This window comes from Macaca nemestrina, chromosome X (assembly GCF_043159975.1).
Source record: "Macaca nemestrina isolate mMacNem1 chromosome X, mMacNem.hap1, whole genome shotgun sequence".
Classification (NCBI taxonomy): Eukaryota; Metazoa; Chordata; class Mammalia; order Primates; family Cercopithecidae; genus Macaca; species Macaca nemestrina.
Window position 1 is genome coordinate 5,256,319 of NC_092145.1, and position 16,487 is coordinate 5,272,805.

A 16,487-nucleotide genomic window follows, 5' to 3' on the forward strand; every position below is an offset into this window, starting at 1 on the left:
GCTAGCAAGAGCAAGTTCCCTCACCTGTGTATTTTCTGACTGACATAAGAAGGTCAAATATCTCCCACCACACATACGAAAACAAAAATTTCGCAACTATATGACTGCTAATCAGTTCATAGAATAACAGAAGTATTGTGATGCTAAAGAGCTTAATGCAGAATGTCAAAGAAGAGTGGCAAGTGCAAAAACATAAACTTGAATGAGCCATGTTTCCCTAAAAGTAGTAAGCCTGAGCAGGGTCAAAAGATGGAAAGAAAGACATGGAAAACCATTTCTGAATAATTCTTTTCATACGTATCACTGCCCCCCATATCTCACCCTTCTAGGTCAGCTGCTTTCTGGATTTAATGCTCTGACTTTCAAAGAGTCCTTTCTCAGGGTACAACCAATGGTTTGTTAATAAGAATACTAATCTATATACAGCATCTTTCTTTTAAAGAGCTTAAAGTGCCCCACATGTTATCATGTTCACTTTATTAATAGTCTTGGGCAAAAGTGTGCTGGGTAATCATCCTTATTCTCTACACCTGCTGGGAAAACAGCACACTAAGAACAGAACTGACATTTATTGGGTACTTATTGCATGCCAGGCAGCGTCGTAAGTACTTTACATTTAATCCTCACAAAACCCCAACGGGGTAGAGACTGTTATTATCTCCATTACAGATGAGAACACAGAAGTGCACAAACATTATGTGACTTCCAAGGTCACCAAGCAGGTAAGTGACTGAGCTGGATTCAGACACAGACCACTGGACTCCAATGGCACATGCTTGTTACCACACACCAGAAGGGCTCTGTAAACATGGGCCTTCACAGGGTCTCCCCAACGGTGGCTGCTATGAGCCTGGCACCTGGGTCTCAGGCTTCATTTCTTCTAGCCCTAGACTTCCTTTATGTGAGTCTATATCCCATGAGTTTATTCATAAACTCTAAACCTTCACTTAAAATTCAAGAAAATCCATGTGCGCCTATTGCTGTAAAGGTAGATTTAAGTGACTATATTAACACCTACAACAACTTAAAGTGCATGTTATTCTACATATTCTACCATTACCTAAAATGGTGTTTTTCAAACTTTTTGGACCACGATTAACGGTAAGCAGTGCACTTCAACACCATGACCCAGTACACACATACACTGGAGAGAAATGTTTCACGAAGACACACTCATCCATATTATGTGTTATGTTCTTAATATATTCTATTCTATTTTAAAATGCTGGCTGCAACCTAATGAATTGATTTTATGACTCACTGATAGGTTAGGATTGACAGTTTAAAAAACTCTCATCTAATATGTGTATTATCTCTGATTATCCCACCTGAGTAAAAAATGAGCAAACGAAGAAAATCAATAAAAGAACAACTTTGCCAATGAACATATCACCCCAACAATCAAACTCTTTATCTTTCTGTAGCCCTATCAGACTCTGTTCAGTTATACATGATTTTAATTTCTGCCTTTAAAAAATCACCATACTATCAAAAACACTGACACTTCTTATTAAAATATATCATTTACCTATAACTAGTATTGAGCTGCATGCAATTTATGAGAATTCAGTACAATTTCTAGTGTTTGAAAAGCAAAGCAAATAGATTTTAAAAAATAAAATAAATGAATAAATTTCTATTTTTGGCCAAAATAGAAATGTTACTAAAAAAAAAAAAGTGTGCATCTTACCAGATTGACATAACACAGAAACAATGAAGTTAATGGTTTGGGGTGAACTCTGTGTTGCCGAACAGCTCAAGTTCAATTCAAAGTGTAAGCCATGACTTGAAAACATGGAGTGGTGAAAATACTAATGGGACAGGAGGCCAGAGAGAGCCAAAGGGGTGGTCTGAAATGAAAAAGCCCACTCATGGTGTATTCATGACCTGGCCAGAGTCAGGACCCAGCTTGCTTGGCCTCCAGACACCATTTCACAGATGCAACAGCAAGTTCACTTCTGACTTCAAATGCCAATAAAAATCACCAAGATAATCTGCAGCTGGCTGAACAGTTCCAGTAATATTAACAAAGTAATCTTTTTCGAGCAGGGGCCCTTTGTATTGCTCAAGGCAATGGGGCTTATGTTACCTCTAGGAAAGCCCTTTTTGGCACACTCCCACATTCCCCACCGTGACAGTTAGGAAATTTTTCTTCCCCTCCTGTCTCAGAAAAATAACGGTCCCTCCTCCTTTCCCAAACTGCCCCACAAACTGGGCTGGGTCCCATCCCCCTCTGCCTTCTTCAGGATCCTGCTCAAGAAAAGATCCCTTCTCTCTCGTGCCTTGAGAAGAGACAAGATTTCTTTCCACAAATATATTCATTTTCCTTTTTCAAATTCTACGGTAAAAACATTCTTCCCTCAACATGCCTGCTACTCTTTTTTAAACCAAGTATGCTTCCTTTAAACACCTGCAAACTGGTGTTTGTTCCCTTCACCCTGAGATCATTTTCTGAGATTCATAAAAGTTAAAATATATATATATATATGCCAGGCACTGGACCGGGCACTAGAGTTGCAAAGATAATAAAAGGAGGTCCCGACTTTAAGCAGGTCACAGTTAGGAGGTCAGCTCCCCAGGGAGCTTGTGATCCATCTCCCTGGCTCTCCCAGCACTGACACCCATGACATCCTGTTAATCCTTTCCAGGCTCTTCCCTTGCCTCTGCAACCATCTTCGCTCCCTAAAAGATGGCCTCTCCCAAGATTCTGGTTCGGGACTTCTCTATTACATACCAGGATTACTTTACTAGGGCCCCACAAAGGGGCTTCAGAGGGGCCCGACGTCCTCTAAAATTTTAGGTAAGGTTTTGTATATGACTGCATATTTGAGGGGAAGAGAAGCTATAATTTACTTCGTATTCTCAAAGGAGCCCATAACTTCAAATGACTTAAGAACCTATTCCAAATCTACATCTCCAGACTCTTTTCTGAGGGGCAGGCCTTCAGTGGCTTGCTGTCAATTCTGTCAAAATACATGAAATGCTATGTGTCCAAAACAGAATTCATTGTTCCTCCCCCTTCCCCTTTCTTCCACCTGTTTCTGCAAATAAAATCTTTTTCTGACTTTCCTACTCTGTGGACAGTGCCCTACCCTCATCACTCAAGTTCCAGACCTCAGAAGTCCTTCACTGGAAATTGAATCCATCCTTCAAGGCCCTACACTAACAACTATCAATTCCATGCAGGCTTTTCCAATTTTGGTTAGATGTGGTCTCTTCCTCCTGTGAGTCCCCAGTGGATTTCCTTTGCGTTTCTCTTGCACAACTGAATGTATACTATCTTATATTGGGGCTAACCATATTTGTCACATCACTACTGTTTGGCTGTCACATCCCTCAGTGGGACCAGGTACCACTCATCCTACACACTACTTATCCTTGAATGCCCCCACTGCATCCTGACACTATCCAACACAAGACATGAAATGAACTTGACTGATGAAACAGTTGCACATGTGGACTTGAGTATCAGGGACTGCTATTCCAAAAGCAGGTTCAAGGGCTGATCTGTTTCAATCTGTATCTTGTATTATATTGGTGACTGGCAAATGTTTTTAAGGATGACTTTCAGTGATCAAAACCTAAGATAATGTCATTTTCCAAAACTTCAGATGAGCAATTCAGTTGACCTTTTTTTTTTTTTTTTTTTTGGCAGTTTGTTACTTTATTGACTTCCTAAAACAAGAAGCAGGGATTCTCAGCACAGGTATGAAAAATATGGCCAAGTACCACAGACTTGAGAAATCAAGCCCTCTGTGGATGACTCCAATAATAGCAACAGAGATTTCTAGGTTTTGGTGTTAGATTTGCAATATTCAGAAACATCCATCTCATTTGTTTCCATATAGTGATTTTTCCTTCCTTTCTACTAAACCTGAGTTCAAGAAAAAAGCCATCATTACAAAACTCCCATGCAGATGCCACTGTGCTGACAGTAGAGAGAGAAATAAAGGCTGATCCCTGCCTTGATAAGCTCATAATTTATCAGGCAGTGGTAGGGGGAGGTAGGAGGCAGTTATGACAAAATTATTTCATAAGGCACACTGAGATAAGTGCTCTGATAGAGGAACTTGCAAAGACTAACAATTGAGAGGTAAGATGAACTCTCACTGGGGGCACACACATATGGCCTGGAAAAGGACAGAGGACAGATTAAGATGTTGAAGTCTGAGTGTGTGGAAGATGGGTATGCAAGAGACGAGGGGATTGCAGGTAAAGGGGATAGCAAAATCTGAACCAAGAAGGTACTGTGTGTGCTAGGAGAGCATAGGGCAGCCTTGTGCAGCTGCAGTGTAGGGCACAAGCTATGAAAAGTAACTGGGGGTTTTTTGGGGGGTAGAAGGTGAAACAGTAACATGATCATATTTAAAAACAAAACAACAACTGACAGCATTGTGTAGGATTAGCTGGAAGCGGAAGAAACTAAAAGAAGGGAAGCCAGTTTGGAAGTATGGATTAAGGTAGGAAGCATAAGTGGAAATGACAGGAAATAGCTGGGTATTGCTACTAAGTAGAACTTACAGGATTCAGAATTGATGTGCCTATGGGAGGAATAGCAGGGGAGGAATTGAAAAGCTGACTTCAAGTTATCAAACCTAAACAACTGGGGATCCTCAAACTTGTGGGACATATAGGATGAAAGGTGGGTTTCATGAACTGCAAAGAGGTTAGGGCAACAACGAGTTTGTGATTCTATCTTTTTTTTTTTTTTTTTGAGATGGAGCTTTGCTTTTGTCACCCAGGCTGGAGTACAATGGCACGATCTCAGCTCACTGCAACCTCTGCCTCCCGGGTTCAAGCAATTGTCCTGCCTCAGACTCCTGAGTAGCTGGGATTACAGGTGCCCAGCACCACACCCAGCTAATTTTTAAAAAATATTTTTAGTAGAACAGGGTTTCACCATGTTGGCCAGGATGGTCTCGAACTCCTTACCTCAAGTGATCCACCCACCTTGGCCTCCCAAAGTGCTGGGATTACAGGCGTGAGCCACCGTGCCAGCTGAGCTTGTGATTCTCAGACTCTCAGAGGAAGGAATTTGAGGGTTAGACTCATTGGACTCACTCAAGGACAGTATCAGGGTTAGATCTGAAGTCATCTACATAGCAGTGATGACTTTAAACAAAACCATCAGGGCAAAGTTAAGGCAAGAAGAGAAGAGGGATGAGAGTGAAGAGATATTTACATTTAAGGAAAAGACAGAGGTAATGGAGACTGGAAAGGAACAATCAAGATGGTGCAGGAATACAGAAACCAAGACTTTCAAGAAGACAGTGGTCAAAATGGTTGAATACCGGGGAAGAGATCAAACAGAATGAGATGGAAATGAGCCACTAGATTTGGCCAGTAATGAGCTCCATACTGGAATGGGTTGGAGGAATGAATGCACTGGAGACGAGGATAGGCTAGAATATTCTTTCCAGAAGTTTGGCAATGAAGTGAAAGATGGGACAGTAGTATAAGGGGAAAGCTGGTCCAGCACTTGACTTTTTTAGGGGAGTATATCCTAGAAGAAACAGAAGATACCAGAGAAAGGGGATGTCGGATGAAGCAAGATCTTGCAGGAGACAGACTGGGTCTTCAGCTCCTTCAAACCTGCCATTCTGTCAATTTCTGATAATTTAGGGCCAGATATGCATAAATCAAGACAGAACACATTTCCTAATTGAACTTTCATCAATTAGACTCAAATTCTCACTTTCATAATAATTAAGAAGATGTGTTCCCATCAGACTCTCTTTTTATGCTAATAGAATTAAAAACTCTAATATAGACATATTTTTAAAAATCACATATTTAATCAGAAACTTAGAAAAGGCTGAAAATAGATTCAATTATGAGATGAGCACATTTGTTCCCAAGCATGACAGTTTCATCTGTGTTCAACACATGCCTCTTCTACTTCAGGGTCCCCTCCATCACCTTGGGTTTAGTCTGCAGTATGATCATCCTATACTTAAGATAAAGGCATTTATACAGTATATGTTGTAAATAATTATTTCCTCACTTTCCCCTTAGCAGGTATTTGCATCTAAGTTCAAGTCAAACTGACGAGGAAGATAGGGGTTAGAAGATTCGAGCAAGGCACGGCAGTAAAAAAGGAGGTAAGGCTGAGGCAGGATATAAAGAAATATCATTCTAAGAGCAAAACTCATAGAAAGGCTTATTTCAGTCATGCAGTAAGAGTAAGGTTACTCCAGTAGTTTGGTGAAGAGGAAGGAAAAGTTTTAGGTACATATACTGAATCACCTTTGGACTAAGTCATAGATTACAACTAATTAAATGTATAATAAATTGGTCCTGCCAATTACATACTAAATGCGATCAAATGACATTTGAAAGGTTATTCTTTTCAAAAGTAAACCTGCCCCTATTCAGCTATTGGTGCAGTACCTACACCACACATCTATATTTGCTCAAATGGCATTTAGACTCAGAGAGTTTGTTCCCATTTACAACTGGAGCCACAAAAGCCTGACACTCATTGCTTATTAGCTCCAAAGGTGAAAGCAATGAACTCTGGGATATGACCTCACAGTGTCGCACTCAGCCACCGGAGTCCGCCTCACTATCGCCTACGTTTTCAGGCGGGATGGCCAAGACTGAGGGCACACTCGGGGTTGGAAGAGCACAAGGTGCCCTTGGTGAAGCTCCCAGGCTCATGCAGGGCTCTTGCCAGCCTCCAGGGCTTTGTGTTTCAGTCACCTGGGCCGATCCATCCCACGCAGACTGACAGGGGAGAGGCCTATTCCCTCTGGAAATGATGAAATTATTTAATAAACACCCCCGCAGACACATCACACTGGGAAACACAACACAGACAGTAAAAGAAAGAGGATCCCAGCTCGCGGGCAGTTTTCACAGAGGAGGCACTGAGAACCTTCCCACGCTGAGGAGCGCGCTGGAATTTACCAGACTGTGAGCCAGGGGAAACGCGTATCTCGTGAGGATCTCAAACATATCTCTTCTGCTGTGGCCTTCCTGTTTCAAAGCGAACCTCAGGTTTCTCATGTCCTGGGGGCAAAGGAGAAGTACGACAGTTCAGTCTTCAAAGAAAGTCATGTTAATTAGCAAGAAATCTTCCATTCAATTAAGGGAGAAGATTCACTTACCTAAAAGGGCAATTAATCTAAATTACAAAAATTGCTTTGTTTTATATGGTAATTTGATATATCTGGCTTAAGAACACCTGAAAATATTTCCATCACAGCCATGAATGTCAAGACAAGATAAAGCAACTAGCACTAAGGAGAAGATAGAGCTAAAATTCATTTTATAAAAAGGAAAAAAAAAAAAATCAAACCTTGCCTTGCACAACATCTATTATGATCCATTTACTTTCACTGGGTTCTGAGGTATTTAACATCTATTATGGTCCATCTACTTTCACTGATTTCTGAGGTATTTTTAAATTTTTTAAGATTTATTTTATTTTACTTATTTTTTGAGACGTAGTCTCTTGTGGCCCAGGCTGGAGTGCAGTGGCATGATCTTGGCTCACTGCAACCTCCGCCTCCTGGGTTCAAGGGATTCTCATGCCTCAGCCTCCTGAGTAGCTGGGACTACAGGCACACACCACCACGCCCAACTAATTTTTTGTATTTTTAGTAGAGATTGGGTTTCTCCATGTTGGCCAGGCTGGTCTCAAACTCCTGACCTCAGGTGATCTGCCTGCCTCGGCCTCCCAAAGTGCCAGGATTACAGGTGTCAGCCACCACACCCAGCCCTGATATTTTTTTAATTATAAAACTATTTTATTCAAACAACCCTTCTAAAGAGTACCTGCTATCAAATATAATCTCAACATTGTCAAACATGTCATTAAAATAAAGAAGCTCTCTTCCTAAATGACATTTTAAGCTCTCATGCAAGTAATATATTTTTATTCTACAATTTTACCTTCACAGAGTTCCATATAAGTCACATTAAAGTAGCCCATATTAGTAGTAACTATACTTCTGGGAACTAAAAATAAACATCAAAACCAGATTTTAAAGGTAGCTTCCAATACATATCTGTTTAATAAGCAGGAAAACTTTCTTTTAAACCAAATCCAAAACAAATAAGCTCCTTTAAATGTCAATTTGTATTATATATACAGATACAACATTCTATCTTATTTTCAAGACTGGAGTTTTTTTAAGGTTGTCTCTTTAAAAAAAATCACTTACAGTGCTGTGACTGAGTGATAGCTCTGCACTGGAACCCTACGCTCTGCAGTGCACTTTCAACTTTAATTGCAGATAAAGGAGTGCTATGCTGGACCATGGAGCCACTTCAGGAGTGGTACAGACCTAGTTGTTGCCCTCTTGGATATCACAATCTTCATTTTTTTTTCTAGGTGCTTTTTCCTTCCTTATCTCAAGAGTACTCTTAACGCTTCCCGAGTCTTCAGTCTGAAGGACCAGCACAGGCTATGGCCTTCACAAGACATCTCCAAACACAAATAGCAGCAAATAAAGGATGAAGAACTAAGGTCTGAGACCACTCATAAAGAACTTGAGATTGAGCACTCTGTACACAGATGACATCTACTAGGCCTTGCCAGCTCCAAGATTCTGTGCTTTTTTAAAAAGCATGTCACAGAATAAAGTCCAACAATCCATTCATATCAGCTCCCAAGAAAATTGGGATACTATTTATTGGTTCGTGATGCAATGAATAGTTAAATAAGGGGAATAATCATTTCAATGGGATGATATGCATTAAAAGGGTTTACGACCAGTCACAAGTGCAATACTAGAGAGTTGAGTACTCTCAGGGCTCAGGCCCTGTGAGGAACTTTCTTCCTAACAGCCGCAAGTCGGATGGTAACTCTGTAACATCATTCTCTTCACTGCTTGGCCAGAAATTAGACCATCTCTACATGAATATTTATTCTGATCTATCAGTGATTCAAACAGCTACTTTTAATGTGCCAAAGCACAAGTGATTCAAGTAACTTCTTTTTGCCATCTGATTAAGATGCAATTAAAGACAGAATATTATTTCTTGCCAACAAAACTGAAGTAGAAAAGGCAAATGACTCACAGGCGGCAGATCACCAAATCTGTAACAGAAATAGGAGCACAGACTAACTGTAAGTTCCACCTGGTCTCCTCAGAGTTTGACTCATCAGGGAAAGATCCACATGGGCTAAGAGTCTCCCAGTCAGACCCTCAGCCATTTTAACAGCCGGGTCATATGGTGATGTTCCAAGCCTCACTATAGTAAGAGTTGAAGAATACATACCCCTGCTGCAACGACTCTGAAGAATTGATTTATTGAGGCGTCATTTCTAAAGAAACAACACACATCACTGCTCACTTCAAAATGCCACACTATGTCTTTAAGGCGAGTACATGGGAGTGAGGTGGGGAAAGAAAGAGAAGGCTTTGTGGTGGTATGGTTTTACTTTACTTTTTTTTGTTGTTTGTTTGAAAGACTCCACACAGGCACCAGGGGCTAGTATGGGGCCTGCAGGGTAAGAATTTGCATATTCAGAACTACCTTTCTCCTGCTGCTGGACAACATCCTCTGGGACTTGTATCTACTGTGGGAAAGTTGCTACTGGCAAGCAGAAATCTCTATGTGCATCGCCGGCATAGCCAAATCTACAGGAGTTGTAACTACTTGTTTCAGGAGAGAAATGCGGTTCTATCATGGTTATTGAATGCAGGCGAAAGTTGACCTATAAGAGACAGGACAGTGAGTCTTTTATCTCACTGCAGCAGATTTCCTTTATATCAATGTCAGGTTTGTTACTGAGAAAATGGAATATGACTCTGTGACGTCAGTGTTTCTGGGGAGATAATTTAGTTAAAAGGTTGTGCTACAACATTGTTCTAAGCCATCACCTTTGGGCTCATGCTAACTCCAAAAAATATACATATGTAACATTTCAGAATTATGCGTGGTGAGTTGTTCCTACGCCTTTTGTTCTTAAATAGTCAGGGGTGAAAATGTGCTTTGTCTCATTAATTTTGGGGGGATTGATATTTAAGTACTAGTTTTTCCTATTATAAGGCAGAAAATAGGGTTTTTTAAACCCTGTAAGAATGAAAGTCACCTCAAAACTGTCAATATAGCAACCCCATTTTCCCTTGAGTACTCTAATATTAAACACTCTACTCCCATAAATCCTTTTATGCAAAATACAAAAGCCTTCCTTCAAAGTAAATTCCCATGTTTCTAGGCCCCAAAGGGTAGACAGTAGCTGGGATAATGGATAAAGCATTAAGGTAGCTTGAATTAAAACACCACCAAAAAAAGCTGAGGTGGATGGTAGTGGTGAATTTCAGTTAAGATTTAATAATGGCATTATCCTTTAGTTTCTGATAGAAAAAACAAGTCTTGATCTTTTATAAACTGGAAAGAAAAACACCATATTGTGGCATAATCCAAATATAAGCACACAATGTTGGTTTTGAGAAATCGCAGCGTATGAGACTAGGAAAAGGAGACTTAGTTTTTGGTTCTGGCTCTTGCGCTGGCTCCCTAGGCAACCCAAGACAAGTAATCTCAGATAGCAAAGGCCTCACTTCTCTATCAATAGAATGAACAACTTGGATTGGCTAAGGGCCAGCAAAATTCAGCCCAGGTCTTCAAATTAAGACTGTTTTTTTGTTGTTGTTGTTGTTTTTGTTTGTAACACTTCAAAGGGGTTGAAAAAACAACACACAAAGAAGAATACACAACAGAAATCCGATGTGGCCCACAAAACCTAAAATATTTGCTACTGAGCCCTTCACAGAAAACGTCTGCAAAGCCCTGCACTGGACTGGTGGTTCACAGTCACCCGAGACACCTGAACACATCCCCAACTTCTGGGTCCCAGCCTTCAGAAATTATCTTAGCAAAGTTACCCAACTCTTTGGAGCCTCAGGCTCCCCATCTACAATATGCCCATCTCAGAGGGCTGCACTTGAGGATCAAATGCAAAGCACCTAGCATGTGTTTGGATGGACACAAATGCTCAATACATGGTTACTATCATAGCAAAATGTACCTCGGAAAATAACCTAAGCAAAAGTTACGAAGGTTATTAGAGGTAGGGACACATCCTGTTAACAGAGGGCAAAATCTCTTCTATTCCTCCTTCCTTCATGGTAACACATGACATGAAGGGGCACCAGGAGCAAGCTAGAGCAAAAACTAAAGTGGTTTAAGAAATTTTATCTATCAAGTTCTCTTCCCACTCAGTCAAGCTAACAAACTGACCAGTTCCTCGAGTCCTTGTATTTGGTGATTGCAGTGGGTCCCTCACGTGGGCACTATTTCCCAGGCACTTTTGAAAAGCTTGTTCTTAAGGGAAGAACCACTTTCAGGGCCTCAGATGAACATGAGATCTTGATTTTTTTTTTTCAAATCCACATTAATTTTCTACTATCATTCAACATTAACGTGCCTTGTTCTTTGCATAAGAAAGTATCGAATCTCTTACTTTACAAGTAATATCTAGACCATAGGAATTTTCTCCTCTACTTGTTGCGCCTCCCATTTTTTCAATTCTTGAGATCACACCCAGAGGAACATCAAGTATTAGAGCAGAATCCTGTAATGGACAAAAATACAATAGTCAGTATTTCTGTCAGTATAATTAAAACATCAAAAAACATATAAAAACCACCATATGCTTTCAGGGTGATTTTACCTTGGCCCTTTTAGCACTTTATGAACAAAAATATGATACAGATCACACATGACAGAGCAAGCATTAAAACAGTCAATTATGCAATCAAAATGCATCCCCAAACATTTGCCATTGTGCACTGCCTCCGGAGTCAAGAGTAAACTCCTAGGTACACATTCCCAGGATATCCGTGATGTCACGTCTAGCCTGTTTCCGTAGGATTCTCTCCCACAATATTCTGCACTCCAACTAAGTAAACTTCTTCATTCTTCAGATGCTTCATCCACAATCAGGCCATGTGCTTTGCTCAGGGTGTTCCCTTTGCCTAGAATGATCTATCTTTCCCAACTACCAAAATTCTCCCCATGACTTTTGCCTTGGCTCAGCAAGCATCACCTCTAATGAGGCCTTGCTTCCCAGTTAGATCAGGCAGAGTTCATCACTTTTTCCTCGGAAGTTCCACAGCACTTCATTCAGACTGCTGTTAATCACTTGCTTCACTCTGCCTTGTTACCACAAATTTACACATCTGTATTCCCCCACTAGAAACCAAGCATCTGGAAATGGTGCTTGTCTCTGGCATGGGTGCACTTCCCAAAGCAGAAGCACAGCAAGGCTTCTCCATCATTTGCTATCCAACGCTGGGTGCAAGTGGTCTAGAAGACTGCTGGCATAATGAAATCATGTTAGTCAAGTAATAGCACATTCATCACCAGGAGATCATCACAGCAGCTGCCATGTAGGAAATACCTCTCTTCTGTGCCAGGTACTACAACAGGGGCTTTGCACACATCATCTCATTTTATCCTCACAACCATTCCAGGACATAGGTGAAGTATCCCTGTTTCCTGAGTTTTTCAAAGCTTCAATAACTTGTTTAGTAAGTATATGGCAGGGTGGACATTCAAGGCAATGCCAGAAAACACACATTAAAAGCGCCATGAAAATCGTCCTACTCTTTGATCCAATAATTTTGCTACTAAGAACTTATGGCTATCACTTAACAAAAGGAAGATGTTCAATGGAGCTAGAGGTAGATAACAGGGTAGAAAAAACTATAGTCAACTTGATGGAACAAGTATACACACAGCTATTAAAATAATTATGGTACATGGAAAAATAAGTTTAAGTGGGAAAAAGCAGCATACAACATATGTGGTGACTACAATAACATGAAATATCTATCTACAGGGACAAAGACATGAAGGGCTACACCATTTTTAATCCAAAATTTTCTTTCATGCTGTGACAGATGAGTTTGAAAAATAAAGAAAAAAATTTTTAAGGGGCATTTGATTTTTTGTTCTTTAAAAACCTTTTGGGGCTACAAATAGTTTTTCTTTTCTTTTTTTTTTTTTTTTTAACAGATAGGTTCTTGCTCTGTTGCTCAAGCTGGAGTACAGTGGCTCACTGAAGCCTCGACGTCCCAGTCTCAAGGGATCCTCCCACCTCAGCCTCCCAAGTACCTGAGACCATAGGCACACACCACCAGCCACAGCTTTTTTTTTTTTTTTTTTTTTTTTAAAAAGATGGAGTCTCACTCTGTCACCCAGGCTGGAGTGCAGTGGCACGATCTCAGCTCACTGCAACCTCCGCCTCCTGAGTTCAAGCAATTCTCCTGCCTCAGCCTCCTGAGTAGCTGGGATTACAGGCATGTGCCACCATGCCTGGCTAATTTTTGTATTTTTAGTAGAGACGGCGTTTTGCCATGTTGGCCAGGCTGGTCTCAAACCCCTGACCTCAGGTGATCCACCCGCCTCAGCCTCCCAAAGTTCTAGGATTATAGGCATGAGCCACCATGCCCAGCCAAAATTTTTTAAAGTTTTTTGTAGAGACAGGGTCTTACTGTGTTGTCCAGGCTAGTCTCAAACTCTTGGGCTCAAGTGATCCTCCCACATCAGCCTCCCGAGTAGCTGGGAGTAGCTGAGACCACAGATGCATGCCACCATGCCCAGCTAATTATTTTGTATTTTTTGTAGAGATGGGGGCCTCAGCATGTTGTCCAGGCTGGTCTCAAGCAATCCTCCTGCCTTGGCCTCCCAAAGTATTGGGATTACATGTGTGAGCCACTGCTTCCAGCCTTTTATATTAAAATACAATACAGAAAATAAGCAGTTATTCATAAAATATAAATACAGCTCATGGTTTATCTAGAAATTCAAAAAGTGTAAAGCTGTGAGCATCTGTACCATGGAATACCACTCAGCAAGAAAAATGAATGAACTATGGATACATGGAACCTGGAAGAATCTTAAGGGCATCATGTGGAATGAAAATCGCCAATCTTTTTTTTTTTTTTTTTGAGACAGGACCTCACTTGTGTCACCCAGGCTGAAGTGCAGTGGTGTGATCTCAATGCAACCTCAACCTCCCTGGGCTCAGGTATACCTCTCACCTCCGCCTCCCAAGTAGCTGGGACTACAAGTACGTGCCACCACGCCTGGCTAATTTTTGTACTTTTGTAGAGAAGGGGTTTCACCATGTGGCCCAGGCTGGTCTCAAACTTCTGAGGCTCAAGCCATCCACCTGCCTCAGCCTCCCAGAGTGCTGGGATTACAGGCGTGGGCCACCACACTTGGCCGAGAAATGCCAATCTTAAAAGGTCAAGTGTTATGTGATTCCTTTTATATAATGTGCATGAAATGACAAAATTATAGAGAGGGAGCCCAGAGAAGTAGTTGCAGAGGTTGAGGGGAGGCATAGCGTGACTCTAGAGGGGCAGCATGAGCGAGTTCTTTTGTGGTGACAGAACAGTTCCATATCTTGATTATTGATGGTGATTACCTGGGATCAAATGCTACAGAACTGTGCATAAAAGCACACAAAAAATGAGTGTATGGAAAACACTGCTGAAATCCAAGTATGGTCAGTCTAGTTGTGCCAGTCCACTTCCCGGTTTTGATAAAGGGCTGTAGTTATCGCAGGGAACTCAGTAATAAGTGTAAAGGACCTCTTCTATTTTTGCAAGTTCTATGAGCTCATAATTATTTCAAAATAAAAAAGCAAAAAAGTGTATGAGTATAATTATCATAATGTAGAGAAAATAGTACAAGCTCTTAGGTGGACAAAACTGGCTCAATCTGAATCCTGACATTCACTAGCTGATAACAGTGGCGAGTTACTATCGCTCAGTCACATTTATCTGAAAGTAGGGATGATTACAGAAAATGAGTTTAAAGTACCTCGCGTCGTGCCTGATGACAGTAGCTAGAAAACAATGGAAGTTATTATTATTATGGCAAAGAATATCTTAGTACTTGGAAGATGTAATTGTGCTCTTTAACTATAGTGGATCAGTATGCTCTAGCAAGCATCTAACAGATCTTACTGTTTGTACCTATAAGGAGGAATGTCACGGGGTAAGACACCTCATGACATGACTGAAACCTAAATGCCCAAAGAGAAAAATACCACTCAGTAACAGTATATGTATATAAGCAGCATATTATCATGTATTTACTTATCAATACAGTACAGTTATTTAAAACATAGTATCAGTCTGTTATTATGCTTAGATATACTATATTGAGATTTGAGTATCTGTGAACTGTATTCTTAAATGTCAAATTTATACCTAAAATACATAGAATAGACACTAAATAAGTCTGATACTCTAGTATCAACATGGAAGCAAGGATGTTTTAAAAAAGCAGAAGAATTAAAAGTGAGCTAATGCCTTGCTACTCTGTCTCTGTACAGAGGAAATTTTATAGCTCAAAGAGCCCTGGCGCTACACAGAAAAAAGAAAACAGGACGCTGAGGAGAACCAGCCAGCTTCTGACCAAAGGCACCCACCGTCTAATGACGCTACTTGCCACATTCTCCCTGTATGACACATTCAAGATCAGATAACCCAGCAGGCCAAACTGGAAGATCCAGGAATAGGCAAATTAGTTGAACTCTCTGGATACCTGAGTCATCAGTATCTAAATATCATTAAATATTTAAGGATTTTCAAAGGCCCATTCTAACTCAAAAGTCTGTGCCTTGTACTTCTATCTACCTAAAATAATTGAGATGTAAATATGTTAAATAAGCTAAAACAATGCATATTCTCTTTCTCTCTGTCTCTCTCATACACTAAGTAACAGAAACTCTACTGAGCCCTAGGCTAGGGTTCATGAAGTTAAGATGCAGAGTTGCCCGCATGGAGTTCAGGGCCTAGCTCTATCTGGGAGATAAGACACATGGACTCAAGTAACTACAATGCCAGGTTGCTAGTGCCAAGAGCCATAGGAAAAGTCCACAAAGTGGAATGGGAGATCAGAGGAGGGCAAGTCATATCTGATGATTAGATAGCATGAAGGTTCTGTGGCAATGACTACATTAAAAATGATCCTTAAAGGATGGATCAAAAGCAACTGGAGACTGGCATTTGAGAAACAAGTAAGAGTCATATCAGCTGCACATGTGGGAAAAGCATGGGGAGTTTATTTAAAAAAAAAAAATGTAGGCCAGGTTTCAGTGACGGTGATGGGAATTTCCTGGGGAGTACTGCAGGGCTAGGATCAGGGAGACTGAGATCTAAAGGATGCTTCTGGAGAACAGGAATGCCACCATCAAATGGTGTTTTACGAAGATTCATCTAGCAGCACTGAGAACTCTGGACTAGCAAGAAGTGGGCTACACCCACTCCTCAAAACCATGAAAGCTGATACTTGAGTACAAGTGAGAGGCTATGAGGATCTGGAAGTGGAGAGGGACCGAGGTAGAAAGCAAAAGAGACTAGCCACTGGGGAAGACTCAAAGATGAATCAGCTTTAGGCCAAGATCTCTGGGATAAACAGTGGTGGTACCAGCAAAAGATGTGAAGAACACAGGAGGGGGTTTTAGAGAAAGATGAACATGACCAATTTTAGAAACTCTGGGTTTGAGATTA

The 16,487-nt window shown here is 40.8% G+C and overlaps 1 protein-coding gene across 5 annotated transcripts in view; it reads right to left on the bottom strand.

Annotated features, from left to right (window-relative positions):
* The window catches only part of LOC105495893 (myotubularin 1), a 107,416-nt gene that overhangs the window by 47,406 nt on the left and 43,523 nt on the right, over positions 1-16,487 (bottom strand). For all 5 annotated transcript variants that reach the window (XM_011765804.3, XM_011765808.3, XM_011765803.3 and 2 more), the window contains exons 5-6: positions 11,420-11,530; positions 6,910-7,011 (exon numbers count right to left, since the gene is read on the bottom strand). In XM_011765804.3, the coding sequence (XP_011764106.1) occupies positions 6,910-7,011; positions 11,420-11,530 (213 nt within the window). The remainder of the gene's footprint in view (positions 1-6,909; positions 7,012-11,419; positions 11,531-16,487) is intronic.